Source organism: Heptranchias perlo, chromosome 41 (genome assembly GCF_035084215.1).
Source record: "Heptranchias perlo isolate sHepPer1 chromosome 41, sHepPer1.hap1, whole genome shotgun sequence".
Classification (NCBI taxonomy): domain Eukaryota; kingdom Metazoa; phylum Chordata; class Chondrichthyes; order Hexanchiformes; family Hexanchidae; genus Heptranchias; species Heptranchias perlo.
The window spans coordinates 404880-430434 of record NC_090365.1 but is presented as its reverse complement, the minus strand read 5'-3'; the positions used below and the strand labels follow the sequence as shown (position 1 = coordinate 430434).

Below are 25555 nucleotides of genomic sequence, written 5' to 3'. Positions count from 1 at the left end.
ATTCATCCTTTCACTGCATCCCCCCACCCTTCCCCCACACCCATCCTCTGATCCCACTGATCGCTCGCTGAGATGATCACCCCAGAATCCATTTCTCACCCCCAAATCCACATCTATCATCGTCCGCAGGGGGTAAGTCAGTTAAAAAACCCACGATTCTCGTGTTTTATTTTGTATCGAGTCAGACGAGGGAGATGGTAAAACAGCTTTAGTGAGAGATCAGGGGGAAGGAGCAGGTTGGTATAGTCCTGCTTGTTAGAGTTGATTGTACATTTACTAACTGTTCATCTGTTGAGGTAACTAAACTGCTGACTTGGTTTTCAATGATACCCTGTCACACTCTGTTCGATTTATTCTCTAACACAAGTTGCTTGTGTTGTGACTGAATGGTTGGTTTGTTCACCCATATTGCTATATTTCTACAGCACCTTTCACCACCTCAGGACGTCCCAAAGCGCTTTACAGACAATGAAACACTCTTTGAACTGCAGCCACTGTTGTAATGTAGGAAACGCGGCAGCCAATTTGCGCACAGCAAGATCCCACAAACAATCTGTTTTAGTGATGTTGGTTGAGGGATGAACATTGACCAGAACACTGGGGAGAACTCCCCTGCTCTTCTTCAAAATAGTGGGATCTTTTACATCCACCTGAGAGGACAGACGGGGCCTAAGTTTAAGGTCTCATCTGAGAGACGGCACCTCCGACAGTGCAGCACTCCCTCAGTATTGACCCTCGACAGTGCAGCGCTCCCTCAGTACTGACCCTCCGACAGTGCAGCACTCCCTCAGTACTGACCCTCCGACAGTGCGGCACTCCCTCAGTACTGACCCTCCGACAGTGCAGCGCTCCCTCAGTACTGACCCTCCGACAGTGCGGCACTCCCTCAGTACTGACCCTCCGACAGTGCAGCGCTCCCTCAGTACTGACCCTCCGACAGTGCAGCACTCCCTCAGTACTGACCCTCCGACAGTGCGGCACTCCCTCAGTACTGACCCTCCGACAGTGCAGCACTCCCTCAGTACTGACCCTCCGACAGTGCAGCGCTCCCTCAGTACTGACCCTCCGACAGTGCGGCACTCCCTCAGTACTGACCCTCCGACAGTGCGGCGTTCCCTCAGTACTGACCCTCCGACAGTGCGGCACTCCCTCAGTACTGACCCTCCGACAGTGCGGCGCTCCCTCAGTACTGACCCTCCGACAGTGCGGCACTCCCTCAGTATTGCCCTGGGAAAGTCAGCCTAGATTTTGTGCTCAAGTCTCTGGAGTGGGACTCGAACCCACGACCGTCTGACTCAGAGGCGAGAGTGAGACCCACTGATAACTTTCCCTTAACATTTGAATATCCTGCCTGCGTCCACTGTCTGGGCTCACGCCCATTAACAGACCTGTTAACACAACTAATCTTCACATAATAAGCCAACAATGGCGGACAGGTCAGAGGTTATGTTACAAACCCCCCCTTATTTAATATGCTAATTTATTCATCTCTGCAAGAAACAGACAGTTGAAAGGTGATTGGCTGGGCAACAAACCCCAGCCACTTCCTTGAGTTAATTAAAAAATAAAACCGTACAGCTCAATTTCTAACTCTCCCTGCTCCCCATCCGAAGGGTGTCTGTTCTTTCAAAGGCGACATTTCTCACCTGACCTTCACAATGGGACGGTCTTACACTCTAGGCCAATTAGCCTCCCAATCGCTGCATTTTTTATAAGTTTCCTCCTGAGCTCCTGTGGATGGCAGGTGTGTGGAAGCTTTAATTAGGGGAGCCCCTGCTTGGGGAATAGCTTGCTGCTTGTAACACTCTTAATCTGCCTCGTCCTTTCAACTGTAACTAATTAAAAAGACATCTCACTTTGTTAACCCCTTTCAGCAACAAGCTGCTCGAGAATGAGGCTTTGGAAGAGATTTACCAGAATGCTACTGGGGATGAGGGACTTCAGATCTGGAGGTGTAGAGTGCAAAAGCAAGGAAGTTGTGCTAAACCTTTATAAATCACTGGTTAGGCCTCAGCTGGAGTATTGTGTCCAATTCTGGGCACCGCACTTTAGGAAGGATGTCAAGGCATTGGAGAGGGTGCAGAGGAGATTTACTAGAATGGTACCAGGGATGAGGGACTTCAGTTATGTGGAGAGACTGGAGAAGCTGGGGTTGTTCTCCTTAGAGCAGAGAAGGTTAAGGGGAGATTTAATAGAGATGTTCAAAATCATGAGGGGGTTTTGATAGAGTAAATAAGGAGAAACTGTTTCCAGTGGCAGGAGGGTCGGGAACCAGAGGACACAGATTTAAGATAATTGGCAAAAGAACCAGAGGGGGAGATGAGGAATTTTTTTTACACAGCGACTTGTTCTGATCTGGAATGCGCTGCCTGAAAGGGCGGTGGAAGCAGATTCAATAATAACTTTCAAAAGGGAATTGGATAAATACTTGAAAAGGAAAAATTTGCAGGGCTCTGGGGGAAAGAGCAGGGGAGTGGGACTAATTGGACAGCTCTTTCAAAGAGCCGGCACAGGCACGATGGGCTGAATGGCCTCCTTCTGTGCTGTACAATTTAATGAATATGCAAAAATCTGGGATCACGTGTAACAACTTTCATCCCTCTATGTTTTCAATCTGTTCCGAAGCAAACAGTCACCACAGCCCTACTCTTACCCCTTGGTGTCTCACTGCCGCGCACGGTCTGGTATCACAGAGCAGGACGCCCATAGGTTCGATCTCAGGTGTGCATGGAGTTAGCTGAACTCAGCTGGGGCAGCAGATGGGACACCACAATTGGCCTCAGTGCCCCTGGGCCTGAGGGGGTGGGGGTGATCAGCCAGCCCTGATCACTATCTCGTGACTTTTGCTTGGAATGGCACCAGATGCAGACCCAGGAACATAAAGAACTTGCATTTATATAGCGCCTTTCACAACCTCAGGACGACCCAAAGCGCTTTACAGCCAATGAAATACTTTTTGAAATGTAGTCACTGTTGTAATGTAGGAAATCTGTGCACAGCAAGATCCCACAAACAGCAATGTGATAATGACCCAATAATCTGTTTTTAGTGATGTTGGTTGAGGGATAAATATTGGCCAGGACACTGGGGAGGACTTTCCTGCTCTTCTTTGAAATAGTGGCCATGGGACCTTTTAGGTCCACCTGAGGGGGCAGAAGGGGCCTTGGTTTAACGTCTCATCTGAAAGACGGCACCTCTGACAGTGCAGCACTGGGAGTGTCGGCCTGAATTTTATGCTCAAGTCTCTGGAGTGGAATTTGAACCTAAACCTTCTGACTCAGAGGCGAGAGGGTTATCACTGAGGCACAGCTGACACAAAGGAACAGGAGGAGGCCATTTGGCCCCTCGAGCCTGTACCGCCATTCAATTAGATCCTGGCTGATCTGTACCTCAATTCCTGATTGCACCTTCAAGATCATGAAGGGTTCTGATGCGGTAAATAGTGAGAGATTGTTTCTACTGGTCAGTGAGATGACCAATGAGAGGTAATATATTTATGATAATCACCAAAGGGGAGGTTAGAAAAAATGCCTTTGTGCAGAGGATGGTCAGAGCTTAGAGTCCTCTGCCTAGTTCGGAACATAGGAACAGAAGGAGGCCATTCAGCCCTTCGAGGCTGTTCTGCCATTCAATTAGATTATGGCTATTCTCTACCTTAACTCCATTTACCCGCCTTGGTTCCGTAACCGTTAATACCCTTTGCCTAACAAAAATCTATCAATCTCGGGTTTTGAAATTTCCAATTGACCCCCGGCCTCAACAGCTTTTTGGGGGAGAGAGTTCCAGATTTCCACTCCCCTTTGTGTGAAGAAATGCTTCCTGACATCACCCCTGAACGGCCTAGTTCTAATTTTAAGGTTATGCCCCCTTGTTCTGGACCCCCCCACCAAAAAACCAGATGGGCCGAATGACCCATTTTTGTGTTGTAACATTCACTGACTTGATGGTCCATGTGGTTGAATAGTTGGCTCGACCATGAAAAATAGCAACATGGGGTAAGGGACCCGAGAGCAATCGTTGCCTTATGAACCGAGCCCCAGCCAAAGGGCCCAAACAAATAAGAACAAATGGCTGGATAAGGATAATCTGTCAACTGGCAAGAGAAAAATGACCATGAAAGCTGTCACATTGTTGTAAAAACCCAACTGGTTCACTCGTCTCCTTCAGGGAAAAGAAACCCGCAGCCCCTGCCTGGCCTGGGCCTACACGTGACTCCAGTCCCACAGAGCTAGCAGGAGGCCTGGTCCATTTTGAGGGGTTGGCCTCAGTACCATGCTGCTGGCAAGCTGAGGTCAGCATTATTGGCGCCCACCTGTTACAGTTCAAACAGCTCCAGGTTGGCACAATATCAGACAGCAGTCTCCCCCTGAATGTCCCCGCAGGACCATAACAAACCTGCCAGTTGCAAAAGCAATTACTCCAAGAAGGTCCCTTGTTTACTAGAAGAGAATGAGGGACTTCAGTTATGCGGAGAGACTGGAGAAGCTGGGATTGTTCTCCTTAGAGCAGAGAAGGTTAAGGGGAGATTTAATCGAGGTGTTCAAAATCATGAATGGTTTTGATGGAGTAAATAAGGAGAAACTGTTTCCAGTGGCAGGAGGGTCGGTAACCAGAGGACACAGATTTAAGGTAATTGGCAAAAGAACCAGAGGGGAGATGAGGAAAAGATTTTTACGCTGCGAGTTGTTCTGATCTGGAACGCGCTGCCTGAAAGGGCGGTGGAAGCAGATTCAATAATAACTTTCAAAAGGGAATTGGATAAATACTTGAACAGAAGAAATTTGCAGGGCTGTGAGGAGGGGACTAATTGGATTGCTCTACCAAAGAGCCAGCACAGGCACGATGGGCTGAATGGCCTCCTCCTGTGCTCTATCATTCTATGATCATCCCCTCAGGGCCAAGATGGAGGAGCATTAAATGCCTCCCGTGAATCAATGAAAAATAGGATTATTATAGTAAGGGGTAATTGCTGCTGCTTTGCAACCCCCTGTGTAAACCATGGCAAAACTGCTCCAATGAGGAACTGCAGTCGATCTGCTCCAGAGTCGGGCCTGAAAGGGTTAAGAGCCTCCTGTGCTGATCATACCTGCCTGTTTATCACCTGACTAAACACCAGCTGCCGCCAACAATAAACAAGTGCTGTCAACAGACGGCAGGGCCCTCGAGACCCTGAGCCGCACTCCCAGCTCCGGGAAACTTATTAATTATCTGTTCAGGTATCTTGTAAGGGCCGAGCGGTGGGTAATAGAGGCAATCACATCAGAAATAACTGCTACCCGGGAGAGAGTTACAGACTGGAATCTAATCGAGGGGTTCGGGGGGGTTTATATATAGAATAACAGATACCCGGGAGTGAGTTACAGACTGGAATCTAATCAAGGGGTTCGGGGGGGGTTTATATATAGAATAACAGATACCCGGGAGTGAGTTACAGACTGGAATCTAATCGAGGGGTTCGGTGGGGTTTATATATAGAATAACAGATACCCGGGAGTGAGTTACAGACTGGAATCTAATCGAGGGGTTCGGGGGGGGTTTATATATAGAATAACAGATACCCGGGAGTGAGTTACAGACTGGAATCTAATCGAGGGTTTCGGGGGGTTTATATATAGAATAACAGATACCCGGGAGTGAGTTACAGACTGGAATCTAATCGAGGGGTTCGGGGGGTTTATATATAGAATAACAGATACCCGGGAGTGAGTTACAGGCTGGAATCTAATCGAGGGGTTCGGTGGGGTTTATATATAGAATAACAGATACCCGGGAGTGAGTTACAGACTGGAATCTAATCGAGGGGTTCGGGGGGGGTTTATATATAGAATAACAGATACCCGGGAGTGAGTTACAGACTGGAATCTAATCGAGGGTTTCGGGGGGTTTATATATAGAATAACAGATACCCGGGAGTGAGTTACAGACTGGAATCTAATCGAGGGGTTCGGGGGGGTTTATATATAGAATAACAGATACCCGGGAGTGAGTTACAGGCTGGAATCTAATCGAGGGGTTCGGGGGGTTTATATATAGAATAACAGATACTGGGAAGTGAGTTACAAGCTGGAATCTAATCGAGGGGTTCAGGGGGTTTATATATAGAATAACAGATACCAGGGAGTGAGTTACAGGCTGGAATCTAATTGAGGGGATCGGGGGGTTTATATATCGAATAACAGATACCCGGGAGAGTTACAGGCTGGAATCTAATCGAGGGGTTCGGGGGGTTTATATATAGAATAACAGATACCCGGGAGTGAGTTACAGACTGGAATCTAATCGAGGGGTTCGGGGGGGGTTTATATATAGAATAACAGATACCCGGGAGTGAGTTACAGACTGGAATCTAATCGAGGGTTTCGGGGGGTTTATATATAGAATAACAGATACCCGGGAGTGAGTTACAGACTGGAATCTAATCGAGGGGTTCGGGGGGTTTATATATAGAATAACAGATACCCGGGAGTGAGTTACAGGCTGGAATCTAATCGAGGGGTTCGGGGGTTTATATATAGAATAACAGATACTGGGAAGTGAGTTACAAGCTGGAATCTAATCGAGGGGTTCAGGGGGTTTATATATAGAATAACAGATACCAGGGAGTGAGTTACAGGCTAGAATCTAATTGAGGGGATCGGGGGGTTTATATATCGAATAACAGATACCCGGGAGAGTTACAGGCTGGAATCTAATCGAGGGGTTCGGGGGGTTTATATATAGAATAACAGATACCCGGGAGTGAGTTACAGGCTGGAATCTAATCGAGGGGTTCGGGGGTTTATATATAGAATAACAGATACTGGGAAGTGAGTTACAAGCTGGAATCTAATCGAGGGGTTCAGGGGGTTTATATATAGAATAACAGATACCAGGGAGTGAGTTACAGGCTGGAATCTAATTGAGGGGATCGGGGGGTTTATATATCGAATAACAGATACCCGGGAGAGTTACAGGCTGGAATCTAATCGAGGGGTTCGGGGGGTTTATATATAGAATAACAGATACCCGGGAGTGAGTTACAGACTGGAATCTAATCGAGGGGTTCGGGAGGTTTATATATAGAATAACAGATACCCGGGAGTGAGTTACAGACTGGAATCTAATCGAGGGGTTCGGGGGGTTTATATATAGAATAACAGATACCCGGGAGTGAGTTACAGGCTGGAATCTAATCGAGGGGTTCGGGGGGTTTATATATAAAGAAAGAACTTCCATTTCTATAACGCCTATCACGACTGTGCGACACCCTAAAGCATTTCACAGCCAATGAAGTAGTTTTTTGTTGGCAGTGTAGTCACTGTTGTAATGTAGGAAATGCGGCAGACAATTTGCGCACAGCAAGATCCCACAAACAGCAACGTGATAATGACCAGATAATCTGTTTTCTTTTCGTGATGTTGGTTGAGGGATAAATATTGGGCCAGGACACCGGGGAGAACTCCCTGCTCCTCTTCAGATTTAGAGCTCTGCATGTAAGGTGATCCTTGTAGCTGCCACTTCGCCCCCTGGGCAGCTGCTTAACTCTTCCTCGTGGATTGATGTCTGTGCCAGGAAGATCACTTCAGCCTCTCCCTGTGTTAAACACAAATACCTTACGCTGTTTCCCAGGAGAGGAGTCAAGCTGTGGACAATAACAAGCAGTGAGCATGTCTGGGCGAGTTGGGAATCTTTAAGCAGAATTGAAATACACTAATCAGGGGTGTCGGGGGACAGTTTATACTTAGAATTCCATCCAGATATTTTTTGTTGGGTTTTGTGTGTTTATTTTCCTCTCCTGGAGGCTCTGAGTCCTTGCTGGGTGACAGTTCCAGCTGTGACTCGGTGGGTAGCACTCTCACCTTTGATATTCGAAAGTTGTGGGTACAAGTTCCACTCCAGAGAGTTGATCACAAATTCAAGGCCAACACTCCCAGTGCAGTGCTGAGGGAGTGCTGCAGTGTCAGAGTTCCGTCTTTCAGATGAGACGTTAAACCAAGGTCCTTTTTGCCCTTTCAGGTGGACATAGAAGATCCAATGGCACTATCCAAGGAAGAGCAGGGGAGTTCTCTCCTGGTGTACTGGTCAATATTCATCACTAAAAACAAATGACATGGTCATTATCACATTGCTGCTTGTGGGATCTTGCTGTGAGCAAATTGGCTACAATGCAACAGTGACTGCACCTCATAAATGTACTTCATTGTCTGTAAATCACTTTGGGACGCCTTGAAATTGTGAAAGGTGCTACAGAAATGCAAGTTCTTTCTTCCATAGACACTGGCCATTCTTATCCAATTGGCTGTTCTTTATATGAGAATCTGTCCAACACTGCCATTGCCCTCAGTGCCTGTGAGGTGGGGGCTCCTCCGACTGACCGTTGCCCAGTGACCCCTACAGGCAGGCAGTTCAACTTCAGGTAAGGACAGGGTCAAGGGCCAGTTGTAATGTTGAATAGTCAGCCTGCAATCCCTGTCTAAGCTCATACATGGCCAGCTGTCAGAGGACCCAGCGAGAGGCCCCTTTAAATGAGTATGAGGGACAATCTGTCAGTGGGAATGGGGTTTGATGCTGATTCTCCCACTTCCCCTCATGGCACCAGAATAATAAATAACCCTCCTCCCTTAACGATTCTGGTCGAGATAACCGAGGGAAGCAACAGCCTCAAACACCAGGGTCCTGAACAGCCCGTCCCCCCCCTCAAACACCAGGGTCCTGACCAGCCCGTTCCCCACCCTCAAACACCAGGGTCCTGACCAGCCCGTTCCCCACCCTCAAACACCAGGGTCCTGACCAGCCCGTTCCCCCTCCTCACACACCAGGGTCCTGACCAGCCCGTTCCCCCCCTCACACACCAGGGTCCTGAGCAGCCCGTTCCCCCCCCTCAAACACCAGGGTCCTGACCAGCCCGTTCCCCCCCTCAAACACCAGGGTCCTGACCAGCCCATTCCCCCCCCTCAAACACCAGGGTCCTGACCAGCCCGTTCCCCCCCTCAAACACCAGGGTCCTGACCAGCCCGTTCCCCCCCCTCAAACACCAGGGTCCTGACCAGCCCGTTCCCCCCCCTCAAACACCAGGGTCCTGACCAGCCCGTTCCCCCCCCTCAAACACCAGGGTCCTGACCAGCCCGTTCCCCCACCCCAAACACCAGGGTCCTGAACAGCCCGTTCCCCCCCCTCAAACACCAGGGTCCTGAACAGCCCGTTCCCCCCCCTCAAACACCAGGGTCCTGAACAGCCCGTTCCCCCACCCCAAACACCAGGGTCCTGAACAGCCCGTTCCCCCCCCTCAAACACCAGGGTCCTGACCAGCCCGTTCCCCCCCTCACACACCAGGTCCTGAGCAGCCCGTTCCCCCCCCTCAAACACCAGGGTCCTGAACAGCCCGTTCCCCCCCCTCAAACACCAGGGTCCTGACCAGCCCGTTCCCCCCCCCCTCAAACACCAGGGTCCTGACCAGCCCGTTCCCCCCCCTCAAACACGAGGGTCCTGACCAGCCTGTTCCCCCTCCTCAAACACCAGGGTCCTGAACAGCCCGTTCCCCCCCCTCAAACACCAGGGTCCTGAACAGCCCGTTCCCCCCCCTCAAACACCAGGGTCCTGACCAGCCCGTTCCCCCACCCCAAACACCAGGGTCCTGAACAGCCCGTTCCCCCCCTCACACACCAGGGTCCTGAACAGCCCGTTCCCCCCCCTCAAACACCAGGGTCCTGAACAGCCCGTTCCCCCACCCCAAACACCAGGGTCCTGAACAGCCCGTTCCCCCCCTCACACACCAGGGTCCTGAACAGCCCGTTCCCCCCCCTCAAACACCAGGGTCCTGAACAGCCCGTTCCCCCCCCTCAAACACCAGGGTCCTGACCAGCCCGTTCCCCCCCTCACACACCAGGGTCCTGAACAGCCCGTTCACCCCCTCAAACACCAGGCCCTGTGCAAACTATTTCCGCTGGTTGGGGATTCTAGGAGTAGGGGGCACAGCCTAAAAATTAGAGCCAGACCTTTCAGGAGCGAGATTAGAAAACATTTCCACACACAAAGGGTGGTAGAAGTTTGGAACTCTCTCCCGCAAACGGCAATTGATACTAGCTCAATTGCTAAATTTAAATCTGAGATAGATGGCTTTTTGGCAACCAAAGGTATTAAGGGATATGAGCCAAAGGCGGGTATATGGAGTTAGATCACAGATCAGCCATGATCTTATCAAATGGCGGAGCAGGCACGAGGGGCTGAATGGCCTACTCCTGTTCCTATGTTCCTACATGATCTCAGCTCACAGTTTTGGAGAAACCATTCCATTAGCCGTGGTGTTAAACTGAGGCCCCATCTGCCTCTTCAGGTGGATATTAAAAGTTCCCTTTGCACTATTTCAATTCAAGCAGGCAGTTCTCCTGGTCTTGGGCCAACATCCAACCAACACTGCCAAAAACTGATTAATTGGCTATTTATCTCCTTGATGTTTGTGAGCTCTTACTGTGTCATTTGTTTAACAAACAATGACTGCACTTTAAAGTAATTCATTGTGTGTGTGAAGGGCTCCAAGATATATCTGAGAGATGTGCTAAAATGGCGTAAAAATGGACAGCTTCAACCAACAAACCGTCAGTAAGGCAAACCAAAAAAACTTTACCCTATCCAGCCTCCCTCTATTGTTGTTCAAGGTTCCCTGGTCCACAGTCCTAGGACCTCACCCAGGCTCGAAAAAGTAGGAAAGATAAAAAGGCAGGAAGCAATGGTTAGGTGACATAAAGGGTCAGTTCATAAAAGCCAATAGATTAGGTGTCAGCCATGGCTCAGTGAGCAGCACTCTCTTCTCTGTGTCAGAAGGTCATGGGTTCAAGCCGCACTCCAGAGACTTGAGCACAAAATCCAGGCCGATATTCCCAGTGCAGTACCGAGAGAGTGCCGCACTGTTGGAGGTGCTGTTTTTCAGATGAGATGTTAAACCGAGGCCCTGTCTGCCCTCTCAGGTGGATGTAAAAGATCCCACGGCCACTATTTTGAAGAGCGGGGGAGTTCTCCCCGTGTCCCTCATCCAACGTCACTAAAAAAAACGATTATCACGTTGCTGTTTGTGGGATCTTGCTGTGCGCACATTGGCTGCCACGTTTCCTACATCACAACAGCGACTACACTTCAAAAGTGTTTCATTAACTGTAAAGCACTTTGGGACGTCCTGAGGTTGTGAAAGGCGCTATATAAATGCAAGTCTTTCTTTTCTCACGATCCATCCCTCCTGATCAGCTGTGAGTCACACATGAAATCTTTCCACTATTTGTTTTCTCAGGAGCTAAGTGACGAGCAATGCCCAATCTGACGGCTAAGATAGCAGAGGCCAGGGAGGCTGTGGAGCAGCTAAAGCTTGAAGTGCACATCGACAGGATGCAGGTGAGGCCTTGGTCGTCCAGAGACTGATTTGGACCTGTGACCCCTGGTGTTTGGTGTTCAGACCCCCTGTGAAGGACAACAACTTCCCTGGCAGATGTTCTGAGATTCGCATGGGGTGGTGCAAAGGAGGCTTCACTTGGCATCACCCCCTGTGCTCACTGACCTACATCAGCTCCCGGACCAGCATCGCCTCAAATTTAAAATTCTCATCCTTGTTTTCAAATCCCTCCGTGTCCTCGCCCCTTCCCTATCTCTGTAACCTCCTCCAACCCTACAACCCTCCGAGATCTCTGCGCTCCTCCAATTCTGGCCTCTTGTCCATCCCCGATTTCCTTTGCTCCACCATTGGCGGCCGTGCCTTCAGCTGCCTCGGCCCTGAGCTCTGGAATTCCCTCCCTAAACCTCTCCACCTCTCTCTTCTCCTTTAAGACACTCGTGGAAACCTATCACTTTGACCAAGCTTTTGGTCACCTGTCCTAATATCTCCTTATGTGGCTCAGTATCAATTTTTGTTTGATAATCACTCCTGTGAAGCACCTTGGGACGTTTTACCACGTTAAAGGCGCTATATAAATGCAGGTTGTTGTTGTTGCTGTGCCAGCGTACTCTCAACCCCTCCTTCCCGTCTGTCCACCACCCGATCTCTAACTTCTCTTTCCTATCGAATATCAGCGCTCTTCCCCCCACCCCCCCGTTCCAATCCCTTCAATCAAGGTCAGTCTTTCCCACAACGCCAAGATAACCCGGGTCCCAGGGCCGGCCCTGCTGTGTGAGCTCAATGGTTGACATGTTGCTCCTCCCTTCTCTGCTCCATGCAATGACTCTGTGTCTGACCTGTGCTCCACCTGGGAGTGTTTGATGGGACAGTGTAGAGGGAGCTTTACTCTGTATCTAACCCGTGCTGTACCTGCCCTGGGAGTGTTTGATGGGACAGTGTAGAGGGAGGTTTACTCTGCATCTAACCCGTGCTGTACCTGCCCTGGGAGTGTTTGATGGGACAGTGTAGAGGGAGCTTTACTCTGTATCTAACCCTGTACCTGCCCTGGGAGTGTTTGATGGGACAGTGTAGAGGGAGCTTTACTCTGTATCTAACCCTGTACCTGACCCTGGGAGTGTTTGATGGGACAGTGTAGAGGGAGCTTTACTCTGTATCTAACCCTGTACCTGCCCTAAGGGTCCTTGACTGTATTGAGCTGAACGTTCTACCCCTCTCTGTGCTGCTGCAGAAGGCAGTTATAGCCAGAATTCTGCTTCTGATCTCTTTCTACTGACACTTGCTGGAAAGTCTGTATGTGGAAGTTGGCGAGGGCCAGATTGGGCTGGCTTGTGGCTCCCTCCACAGTTGAATAGCATGGCTATATTAGCTGGGCACATGAAGCACGGGCCAGGTGTTGGAGCACAGCTGGAGCTAGTGGGATTGTCCCCCCAGCGAGAGTTAAATCATTTCCCCCCGGCCAGCTTAGGACGATGAAATGTTATGGGGTCGGGTGTTTCTGCTGCCAGCTCCCACCCATGACTCCTTTTCTTATCCCCTCCTCTCCCGCCCAGGTCTCCAAGGCAGCGGCTGAGTTGCTGGCTTACTGCGAGGAACATGCCAAGGAAGATCCACTCGTCACTCCGGTCCCGTCCTCCGACAATCCATTCCGGGACAAGAAACTGATGTGTGCGATCCTTTAAAGCTACCTCGCACGCCCTTCCCCTCCCCCTGTGTGCACACACTCCAGCCGTGGCACTGAGGCCAAATGGAGCGCATTGTCGGCTTTGCGAGGAGTTTGGGTAAAATATTGTCCGCGGGCAGAAGATTATTGTCCATTAATATGAGTAATAAAGGAATAACGCTCATTGGCGTCGTCCATCCTGTCACAGGTGCAGAGTGATTGACAAACTCCAATTAAAGACACAATTTAATATGGCTCCCCACGCACTGGCCTGTTATAGAATAAAACTCCACCTGGGTAGTTAGGGCTCGAAAGATCCTGGCTTCGTAAAATGTAACAGTGGGAACTAGGAACATGTAGGAAAATGAGTGCAGGAATGTTGGAGAGGAATGGTACTGGTTGTCTCCTGCGTTGCAGTACACAGACAGCTGTAAATAATTCTTCCTCACCCCCTGATAGATTCCAAGTACTACTGTATTGTTTTGTCACTACGGTGGGGTTGCCAACTCTCCGGGATTGCCCTGGAATCTCCAGGAATAAAAGATTAATGTCCAGGACACTGTTGTGGGCAAACGCCCAGGAGAAAGATCATGGGGGGGTGTTAACACTTCTGTTTATTAGTTATTGGAGATGGGGGGGAATGGAAGATTGTTTGATTGACAGTCAAGAATCATCCAATCAGGTTCATGTTCCAACTGTCATGTGTTGGGCTACCAATCGACCAATGGCGAGAGTGTTGAGGTGGGGAGTCGGTACTGAAACCGCCAGGAATACGTCCAATCAGAGTTGGCAACCCCAGTGACAATGCATTAAAAAACCAATGGATAAACAATTTGCCTGCAGTCAGATGCAGAGTCACACGTGCAAGGCTCCGACATATTGTTTTTTAACTAACCAATTATCCATGTGGGTCACCGGGTATCTTAAATGGTAATTGTTCCAGTCCCCCGCCAGTGACCCCGGCAGTGACCCCATCAATGATCCTCAAAAATTAAAGCCATTTCTATGTGTACAATTGTAAGGAGTCGTACAACACCAGGTTATAGTCCAACAGCTTTATTTGAAATCACAAGCTTTCGGAGCTTTGCTCCTTCATCAGGTGAAGTGAGGAGTTGCATAAAAGCTCAGCATATATAGTCATAGAACAATGCCACAATCTGTAATCACCAGGCATTGTTCTCTGACTATATTTGCTGTGCCTTTATGCAACTCCTCACTTCACCTGACGAAGGAGCAAAGCTCCGAAAGCTTGTGATTTCAAATAAAACTGATGGACTACAACCTGGTGTTGTAAGACTCCTTACAATTGTCCACCCCAGTCCATCACCGACATCTCCACATCATGAATATATAAACTGCAATACACCCAGGGCAACCACAATCCTTTGCTACAAATTCCCACAATCCTCCATGCTGTAGGTTCCACACAACACGTTCTGTGACGGGTTTCGTGAAATTCTGTCCAACAAAATGTTGCCCCCTCCACGTAAAAGGTTTACTCGAAGGCAAATGGATCGGAGCAAAGCTCACTGAATCCTGTTTATAACGTGTTTTGTATGATGCAATGCAGCGTGTTGCACAGTACATTTTAAATAAAGTTGTTTCAAATCGCTCAGCATGGCACCCTGTTTACTGGCAGATTTTTAAGTGTTTTTACACCTGGAAATTCACAGAAGTTGCAACAAGGAATCAGGCCATTCGGCCCAACCAGTCCGTGTTTACCCTCCACACGAGTGAGCAGTCTCAATCATATGCTCCCGTATCCCTTCATCCCCTTATCAAATCTAATCTTGAATGTTGTCAGTTTCTGCTTCAGCCACTAACCCCAGAAGCAAATTCCACATCCTTACAACTCTCCGTGTAAATATGTGTCTCCTGCCCTCTGTTCTCAATATTTTCCATTTAATCTTGTACCTATTGACCCTTTTGTCTTGAAGATGTGAAATCTGTCAACAAACAGCTCCACAGGCCTGTTCCAGCAGTCCGACACCACGTACTGATGCAGTATCCTAACCCTAACCCTAACCCTAACCCTAACCCTAAACCTAACCCTAACACTAACCCGAATCCTAACCCTAACCCTAACCCGAACCCTAACCCTAACCCTAACCCTAACACTAACCCGAACCCGAACCCTAACCCTAACCCTAACCCGAACCCTAACCCTAACCCTAACCCTATCCCGAACCCTAACCCTAAACCGAACCCTAACCCTAACCCTATCCCGAACCCTATCCCGAACCCTAACCCGAACCCGAACCCTAACCCTATCCCGAACCCTAACCCTAACCCTAACTCTAACCCTATCCCGAACCCGAACCCGAACCCTAACCCGAACCCTAACCCTAACCCTAACCCTAACCCGAACCCTAACCCTAACCCTATCCCGAACCCGAACCCTAACCCTAACCCTAACCCTATCCCGAACCCTAACCCTAACCCGAACCCTAACCCTAACCCTATCCCGAACCCTAACCCTAACCCTAACCCGAACCCTAACCCTAACCCTAACCCTATCCCGAACCCTAACCCTAACCCTAACCCGAACCCTAACCCTATCCCGAACCCTAACCCTAACCCTAACCCTAACCCTATCCCGAACCCTAACCCTAACCCTAACCCTATCCCGAACCCTAACCCGAACCCTAACCCTAACCCTATCCCGAACCCTAACCCTAACCCGAACCCTAACCCTAACCCTATCCCGAACCCTAACCCTAACCCGAACCCTAACCCTAACCCTAACCCTAACCCGAACCCTAACCCTATCCCGAACCCTAACCCTAACCCTAACCCTAACCCTATCCCGAACCCTAACCCTAACCCGAACCCTAACCCTAACCCTATCCCGAACCCTAACCCTAACCCTAACCCGAACCCTAACCCTAACCCGAACCCTAACCCTAACCCTAACCCTAACCCTATCCCGAACCCTAACCCTAACCCGAACCCTAACCCTATCCCGAACCCTAACCCTAACCCTAACCCGAACCCTAACCCTAACCCTATCCCGAACCCGAACCCTAACCCTAACCCTAACCCTAACCCGAACCCTAACCCTAACCCTATCCCGAACCCTAACCCTAACCCGAACCCTAACCCTAACCCTAACCCTAACCCGAACCCTAACCCTATCCCGAACCCTAACCCTAACCCTAACCCTAACCCTATCCCGAACCCTAACCCTAACCCGAACCCTAACCCTAACCCTATCCCGAACCCTAACCCTAACCCTAACCCGAACCCTAACCCTAACCCGAACCCTAACCCTAACCCTAACCCTAACCCTATCCCGAACCCTAACCCTAACCCGAACCCTAACCCTAACCCTATCCCGAACCCTAACCCTAACCCGAACCCTAACCCTAACCCTAACCCGAACCCTAACCCTATCCCGAACCCTAACCCTAACCCTAACCCCAACCCTATCCCGAACCCTAACCCTAACCCTAACCCTATCCCGAACCCTAACCCTAACCCTATCCCGAACCCTAACCCGAACCCTAACCCTAACCCTAACCCTATCCCGAACCCTAACCCTAACCCTAACCCTATCCCGAACCCGAACCCTAACCCTAACCCTAACCCTAACCCTAACCCGAACCCTAACCCTAACCCTAACCCTAACCCTAACCCGAACCCTAACCCTAACCCGAACCCTAACCCGAACCCTTGACAAAACCAAGTGACTTCTTGGAATCCTTGCCAACAGGACGTGTGTGTACCCAGAGCGCCATCCAGTGGCAATGCACAGCATCTCCAAACTAACAGCTGGATCACACCATCAATAACCAGTGAACAAGAAGAATTAAATAGAATTTACAGCACAGAAACAGGCCATTCGGCCCAACTGGTCAGTGTCAGTGTTTATGCTCCACACGAGCCTCCTCCCTCCCTACTTCATCTCACCCTATCAGCATATCCTTCTATTCCTTTCTCCTGTTTATCCAGCTTCCCCTCAACTACTCCTTGTGGGAGTGAGTTCCACATTCTCACCACTCTCTGGGTAAAGAAGTTTCTCCTGAATTCCCTTTTGGATTTATTAGTGACTATTTTATATTTATGGCCCCTAGTTCTGGTCTCCCCCACAAGTGGAAACATCTTCTCTACATCTACCCGATCAAACCCCTTCATTATCGAACGACCTCTATCAGATCTCCCCACAGCCTTCTCTTTTCGAGAGAAAAGCCCCAGCCTGTTCAGCCTTTCCTGATAGTTACAACCTCTCAGTTCTGATATCATCCGGGTACATTTTTTTTGCACCTTCTCCAGAAGATCTCAAGGTAGCTACAGTCGAGGAAGGCCAATCAGCTCAGTTCATTCATCCAAACTAACCCTACACTCCCCCCATTTCAGCATCCAACTGCACCTTAAATGATTCCAGGCTTTTCACCTCCACTTTCCAACCCAGAGTCTGTTCCAAATGTGGATCACACTCTGTCTGAGGAACTCCCTGATATCAATCCTAAATTTGTCTTTTACTAGTTTGAACCCGTGTCCCCCATTCTCATGGTTTAGTTTGAAATAATTTCCCAGATCTATCTTTTCCAAACCATTTTGCTATCGCTATCCAGGCTGAAAAGTTCAACTCTCTCCAGTTTTTCCTTACAAGGAAGAAAGACGTGCATTTATATAACGCCTTTTACAACCACAGTGCATCCCAAAGCGCTTTACGTCAAATGAAGTGTAGTCAAAATATCGGAAATGGAGCAGCCAATTTGCACACAGCAAGCTCCCATAAACACAGCACGATAATGACCAGATAATCTGTTTAGGTTTGAGTGATAAACATTGTCTAGGACACCGGGGAGAACTCCCCTGCTCCTCTTTGAAATAGTGGCCATGGGATTTTTTAACATCCGCCTGAGAGGGCAGACGGGGCCTCGGTTTAATGTCTCATCCAAAACACAGCACCTCCGACAGTGCAGCACTGGGAGTATCAACGTGGATTATGGGGTTAAGTCTCTGTGACCTTCTGACACAGAGGTGAGAGTGCTGCCCACTGAGCGATGGCCGACAGCTAAAACCATCGAGGAAACTCAACATAGAGGGGACAAAACGGGGACTGTGGGCAAATGGCAGAGCAACACTGCCACCTAACCCCTGACGTGCTGGCGAAGTGGATGTGCTGCAGCTTCACAAAATTCAGGACATGGTCCCCAGGGGAAACACAGTGCACCATCCCTAGCATGAGGGCAGCGGCCAGACTCAACACTGCCCACAGCCCCTGCAGCCAATGCCAGCTCAATTCAGGGAGCAGCACTCTCCGCCTCTGAATCGGAAGGTCATGGGTTCAAGCCCCACTCCAGAGACTTGAGCACAAAATCTAGGCCGACACTCCCAGTGCAGCACTGAGGGAGCGCCGCACTGTCGGAGGGTCAGTACTGAGGGAGCGCCGCACTGTCGGAGGGTCAGTACTGAGGGAGCGCCGCACTGTCGGAGGGTCAGTACTGAGGGAGCGCCGCACTGTCCGAGGGTCAGTACTGAGGGAGTGCTGCACTGTCGGAGGGTCAGTACTGAGGGAGCGCCGCACTGTCGGAGGGTCAGTACTGAGGGAGTGCCGCACTGTCGGAGGGTCAGTACTGAGGGAGTGCTGCACTGTCAGAGGGTCAGTACTGAGGGAGTGCTGCACTGTTGGAGGGTCAGTACTGAGGGAATGCTGCACTGTCGGAGGGTCAGTACTGAGGGAGTGCTGCACTGTCGGAGGGTCAGTACTGAGGGAGCGCTGCACTGTCGGAGGGTCAGTATTGAGGGAGCGCCGCACTGTCAGAGGGTCAGTACTGAGGGAGCGCCGCACTGTCAGAGGGTCAGTACTGAGGGAGCGCTGCACTGTCGGAGGGTCAGTACTGAGGGAGCGCTGCACTGTCGGAGGGTCAGTACTGAGGGAGCGCTGCACTGTCGGAGGGTCAGTACTGAGGGAGCGCTGCACTGTCGGAGGGTCAGTACTGAGGGAGCGCTGCACTGTTAGACGGGCCGTCTTTTGGAAGAGATGTTAAACCAAGGCTCCATCCGCCCTCTCAGGTGGCAATAAAAGATCCAATGGCACTATTTTGAAGAAGATGAGGGGAGCTCTCCCTAGTGTCCCGGCTAATATTCGTCCCTCAACCAAAAATAAACCAAACGAGTTAGCCATTTATCTCATTGCTATTCGTGGGATCTTCTTATGTTCAAATTGTGTTTCTTACCGAATAACAGCATCTGCACTTCATAGAGTCATAGAGAGTCATAGAGTCATACAGCACGGATAGAGGCCCTTCGGCCCATCGTATCCGCGCCGGCCATCAGCCCTGTCTACTCTAATCCCATATTCCAGCATTTGGTCCGTAGCCTTGTATGCTATGGCATTTCAAGTGCCCATCCAAATGCTTCTTGAATGTTGTGAGGGTTCCTGCCTCCACAACCCTTTCAGGCAGTGAGTTCCAGACTCCAACCACCCTCTGGGTGAAAAAGTTCTTTCTCAAATCCCCTCTAAACCTCCCGCCTTTTACCTTGAATCTATGTCCCCTTGTTATAGAACCCTCAACGAAGGGAAAAAGCTCCTTAGTATCCATCCTATCTGTGCCCCTCATAATTTTGTACACCTCAATCATGTCCCCCCTCAGCCTCCTCTGCTCCAAGGAAAACAAACCCAATCTTCCCAGTCTCTCTTCATAGCTGAAGCGCTCCAGCCCTGGTAACATCCTGGTGAATCTCCTCTGCACCCTCTCCAAAGCGATCACATCCTTCCTGTAGTGTGGCGACCAGAACTGCACACAGTACTCCAGCTGTGGCCTAACCAGTGTTTTATACAGCTCCATCATAACCTCCTTGCTCTTATATTCTATGCCTCGGCTAATAAAGGCAAGTATCCCATATGCCTTCTTTACCACCTTATCTACCTGTTCCGCCGCCTTCAGGGATCTGTGAACTTGCACACCAAGATCCCTCTGACCCTCTGTCTTGCCTAGGGTCCTCCCATTCATTGTGTATTCCCTTGCCTTGTTAGTCCCTCCAAAGTGCATCACCTCGCACTTTTCTGGGTTAAATTCCATTTGCCACTGTTCCGCCCATCTGACCAACCCATCTATATCGTCCTGCAGACTGAGGCTATCCTCCTCGCTATTTACCACCCTTCAAAAGTACCTCATTGGCTGTGAAGTGCTTTAGGATGTCCTGAGGTCATGAAAGGCGCTATATAAATGCAAGTCTTCTGTAGTTTTCTGAAACCCCACTGAACCTGCCACCAGGTGGTGTTGGGTGTTGCAGATTTACTCAGAGGTAAAGAGTAAAGAGGTTCGAACCGTAAACACATGCAGTAAAGTTCTAAACGGACTGAAGGACAGATTTGACCAGGCCTCGCCCACGATTTTCCAATACAAATTCCTCGGTGGGAGGCAGCAAATCCTGAGAGCGGGTCAGGTAACATCTGCGGAGAGAACAGAGAAGTTAATGCCTCAGATCTGGACTTGGAAGAAAGGTGCCCACCAATGGCCTTGGGTTGGGGCCTTGTTCAGGGACATGGGGGATTGGCCGATCTTAATAGCATGGCTTCATTTAAATAAAACCCCCCGGAGTCCCGCCCGGCATCTGGGAATTTGGCGGCAGGAGGCCGCAGCTTCGGTACCCTTGGCAACGGTCCCCGGCGGTCATTGGGAAGGGGGGGTGGGAGGGGTTTCAGAATGATGGTGTGTTGACAATCGATGGGGGGGGGGAATGCCCAAGGACTCCATGGGGGGCTTGGGATTGGACAGGGAGAAGCACTCCTGCTCCTCCTGCCATGTGCAGGGACTCCCCCTGATGACACTAATATTACGGTGGTCGGGAGCTTGGCGGGAGAGGTGGGAACTCCATTCTCAAGATTTTAATCCCTTTCCTGCCCGTCAGGGGGAGGTTAAAATCGAGGTCATTAACTCCTCTGTTTTCTCTGCAGACATTGGCCAACCTGCTGCGAATTTACAACATTTGTTTCAGATTTCCAACATGTTCAATTTTTTTGTTTTGCTGTTTCCTCGTGAACAGTCCGATCTATTTCGTGATTCCAAGCAGCGAACCTTTGCATCAAATAAAAAAAAAGAAAACTTTCAGCGCAAACTATCTTTGCTGCTAAAAATCCCTTGTATTTTTGACCATAAGCCTCCCAAACCCGTGACCTCTACCACCTAGAAGCACAAGGGCAGCAGGTACATGGGAACAACACCACCTGCACGTTCCCCTCCAAGTCACACACCATCCCGACTTGGAAATATATCGCCGTTCCTTCATCGTCGCTGGGTCAAAATCCTGGAACTCCCTTCCTAACAGCACTGTGGGAGAACCTTCATCACACGGACTGCAGCGGTTCAAGAAGGCGGCTCACCACCACCTTCTCGAGGGCAATTAGGGATGGGCAATAAATGCCGGCCTCGCCAGCGACGCCCACATCCTGTGAATGAATTTTTTTAAAAGTCTGGTGTTGGCCAACCAAGGGATGACGAGGAGATCAGGAGACACCTGAGCCAGACTGTGCCAGGTGCTCAATGTGGGGTCAGGACACTGGGGCTCATGGCATCCACCATCACAATTTAACCCCTGTTCATGAACCAGCCCCACAGGCCACAATAACACCGCATAATTACACAGAGAGTGACCCTTACCCTGAATAAACAGTGTCTCTGTACAGTTACACAGTGAGTGACCCTCACCCTGAATAAACAGTGTCTCTGTACAGTTACACAGTGAGTGACCCTCACCCTGAATAAACAGTGTCTCTGTTTAGTTATACAGTGAGTGACCCTTACCCTAAATAAACACAGACTCTGTACAGTTACACAGAGAGTGACCCTTACCCTGAATAAACAGTGTCTCTGTTTAGTTATACAGTGAGTGACCCTTACCCTGAATAAACAGTGTCTCTGTTTAGTTATACAGAGAGTGACCCTTACCCTAAATAAACAGTGTCGCTGTACAGTTACACAGTGAGTGACCCTTACCCTGAATAAACAGTGTCTCTGTACAGTTACAGTGAGTAACCCTTAAAACCTTCAATGTTTTGAAGATTTTTCAGAACAATTACTGTAAATGATAGATTTTCTATCACATTAAAAAGCTTTGCGAGTCTGACCCAGATGGATTTTAGCAAGGCTTTAACAAGATCCCACATGACAGACTGGTCAGAAAAGTACAAGCCCATGGGATCCAAGGGAAAGTGGCAAGTTGGATCCAAAATTTGCTCAGTGACAGAAAGCAAAGGGTAATGGTCGACGGGTGTTTTTGTGACTGGAAGGCTGTTTCCAGTGGGGTTCCACAGGGCTCAGTACGAGGTCCCTTGCTTTTTGTGATATATATCAATGATTTAGACTTAAATGTAGGGGCCATGATTAAGAAGTTTGCAGATGATTCAAAAATTGGCCGTGTGGTTGATAGTGAGGAGGAAAGCTGTAGACTGCAGGAAGATATCAATGGACTGGTCAGGTGGGCAGAAAAGTGGCAAATGGAATTCAATCCGGAGAAGTGTGAAGTAATGCATTTGGGGAGGGCAAACAAGGCAAGGGAATACACAATAAATGGGAGGATACTGAGAGGTGTAGAGGAAGTGAGGGACCTTGGAGTGCATGTCCACAGATCCCTGAAGGGAGCAGGTCAGGTAGATAAGGTGGTTAAGAAGGCATATGGAATACTTTCCTTTATTAGCCGAGGCACAGAATATAAGAGCAGGGAGGTTATGCTGGAACTGTATAAAACACTGGTTAGGCCACAGCTTGAGTACTGGGTACAGTTCTGGTCACCACATTACAGGAAAGATGTGATTGCACTAGAGACGGTGCAGAGGAGATTTATGAGGATGTTGCCAGGACTGGAGAATTTTAGCTATGAGGAAAGATTGGATAGGCTGGGGTTGTTCTCTTTGGAACAGAGGAGGCTGAGGGGAGATTTAATTGAGGTGTACAAAATTATGAGGGGCCCAGATAGAGTGGATAGGGAGGACCTATTTCCCTTAGCAGAGGGGTCAATAACCAGGGGGCATAGATTTAAAGTAATTGGTAGAAGGATTAGAGGGGAGCTGAGGAGAAATATTTTCACCCAGAGGGTGGTGGGGGTCTGGAACTCACTGCCTGAGAGGGTGGTAGAGGCAGAAACCCTCAACTCATTTAAAAAGTACCTGGATGTGCACCTGAAGAGCCGTAACCTACAGGGCTACGGACCAAGAACTGGAAAGTGGGATTAAGCTGGATAGCTCTCGATCAGCCCACACAGACGCAATGGGCCAAATGGCCTCCTCCTGTGCTCTATTTACAATTTCCAGTACATCATGCAGGGAGGTCGGAGGCCACTCAGTTGTCGCCTCTGTAATATTTAATGACCCTTAGATCCTTTGAACTCGAAGCTCAGGAAAACATCTGGAGCAGTTCAGCCCAGAGGTCCTGTGGAGTGAATCTTTTCCATTTTTCATTTTGTTTTAATTCTGATTCCCGCGAGGACCTCAAGCATCATTTCCACATATCGAATTAAATTTGTTTGCAATTTCCTCGCGGTGAATCATACCGGATCGGATGACGCAACTCTTGATCAAGTTATCCACCCAAGACGGCAGTCCCAGGCTGGTTAACGCTTTCCAGCCTGAAAATCACAGGCCAGAGCCCCCGGCCCACAACCCTCCCCGATGCTTCAGTGGGCAGTTGGAAAGGGCACGGAGCAAGTTAGTTCAGGCCGGGGAGGAGGGGGGCTCAAAGATTCGATTTCTGGTCTCCCCGCCTCACAACAACTGGATTCAGTGCCCCTAATCTCAGAAGAGGGAACAATATTCACCGTGGTCACTTGGTTAGTGATGAGGAACAAAAACTGGGGCAATATCCCCCCTAAAACAAGGGTCTGCGGCCAAGATTCCAGCCTGTAACTCACTCCCGGACATCTCTTATTCTATATATAAACCCCCCGAACCCCTCGATTAGATTCCAGTCTGTAACTCACTCCCGGGTATCTGTTATTCTATATATAAACCCCCCGAACCCCTCGATTAGATTCCAGTCTGTTACTCACTCCCGGGTATCTGTTATTCTATATATAAACCCCCCCGAACCCCTCGATTAGATTCCAGTCTGTAACTCACTCCCGGGTATCTGTTATTCTATATATAAACCCCCCGAACCCCTCGATTAGATTCCAGTCTGTAACTCACTCCCGGGTATCTGTTATTCTATATATAAACCCCCCTGAACCCTTGTTAGGCACAGGTCTTAAGGGTCACAGAACCAAGGTGAGTAAATGGAGTTAAGGTACAGATCAGCCATGATCTAATTGAATGGCGGAACAGGTTCGAGGGGCTGAATGGCCTCCTCCTTATGAATGTGGAATGCTCTATCACAAACTATTCTTGAAGCAGAGTCCATAAACTTGTTTAAAATGATTAGGCAATGGCCTTATAAATGTCCTGCTTCAGGAGTGTGTTACAAATAAGTTTACAAATATTTCACTTTACCAACAATTACGTCACAATTTGCCAGTTTAAACTTCCTTAAATGAGGTGGAAAGCACGTCCCGCCCTGCTGTGGGTCTGGGTCTTTAATCACCACTCTCCTCCACCCCTCGGGGCAGGTTTATGGATGGGCCCCTGCCAGGGTAATGAATGGAGTAGAGGGCGGGTCATGCTGTCTGTGGTACTGCCTGTTCCCCCACTTTTCGGGACCAATTTGAGACGTTGCAAGGACTCCCGACACACCATCTGGGTCACAAGCAGTGTGTGACACTTGGCACACACCCGGTGAGTCACAAGCAGTGTGTGACACTTGGCTCACACCCAGCGGGTCACAAGCAGTGTGTGACACTTGGCTCACACCCAGCGGGTCACAAGCAGTGTGTGACACTTGGCTCACACCCGGTGAGTCACAAGCAGTGTGTGACACTTGGCTCACACCCAGCGGGTCACAAGCAGTGTGTGACACTTGGCTCACACCCAGCGGGTCACAAGCAGTGTGTGACACTTGGCTCACACCCGACGGGTCACAAGCAGTGTGTGGCACTTGGCTCACACCCGACGGGTCACAAGCAGTGTGTGACACTTGGCTCACACCCAGCGGGTCACAAGCAGTGTGTGACACTTGGCTCACACCCAGCGGGTCACAAGCAGTGTGTGACACTTGGCTCACACCCAGCGGGTCACAAGCAGTGTGTGACACTTGGCTCACACCCAGCGGGTCACAAGCAGTGTGTGACACTTGGCTCACACGCGGTGGGTCACAAGCAGTGTGTGACACTTGGCTCACACGCGGTGAGTCACAAGCAGTGTGTGACACTTGGCTCACACGTGGTGGGTCACAAGCAGTGTGTGACACTTGGCTCACACCCGGTGAGTCACAAGCAGTGTGTGACACTTGGCTCACACCTGGTGAGTCACAAGCAGTGTGTGACACTTGGCTCACACCCAGCGGGTCACAAGCAGTGTGTGACACTTTGCTCACACCTGGTGGGTCACAAGCAGTGTGTGACACTTGGCTCACACCCGGTGGGTCACAAGCAGTGTGTGACACTTGGCTCACACCCGGTGGGTCACAAGCAGTGTGTGACACTTGGCTCACACCTGG

The 25555-nt window shown here is 49.7% G+C and overlaps 1 protein-coding gene across 3 annotated transcripts in view; it reads left to right on the top strand.

Annotated features, from left to right (window-relative positions):
• LOC137305815 (guanine nucleotide-binding protein G(I)/G(S)/G(O) subunit gamma-8-like) overlaps positions 1–14084 on the top strand; it is a 51943-nt gene extending 37859 nt beyond the window's left edge. For all 3 annotated transcript variants that reach the window (XM_067974743.1, XM_067974742.1, XM_067974741.1), the window contains exons 2-3: positions 11261–11361; positions 12910–14084. In XM_067974743.1, coding sequence (XP_067830844.1) covers positions 11278–11361; positions 12910–13038 — 213 coding nt within the window. In that variant the 5' untranslated portion in view covers positions 11261–11277 and the 3' untranslated portion in view covers positions 13039–14084. The remainder of the gene's footprint in view (positions 1–11260; positions 11362–12909) is intronic.
• The last annotated feature ends 11471 nt before the right edge of the window (positions 14085–25555 follow it).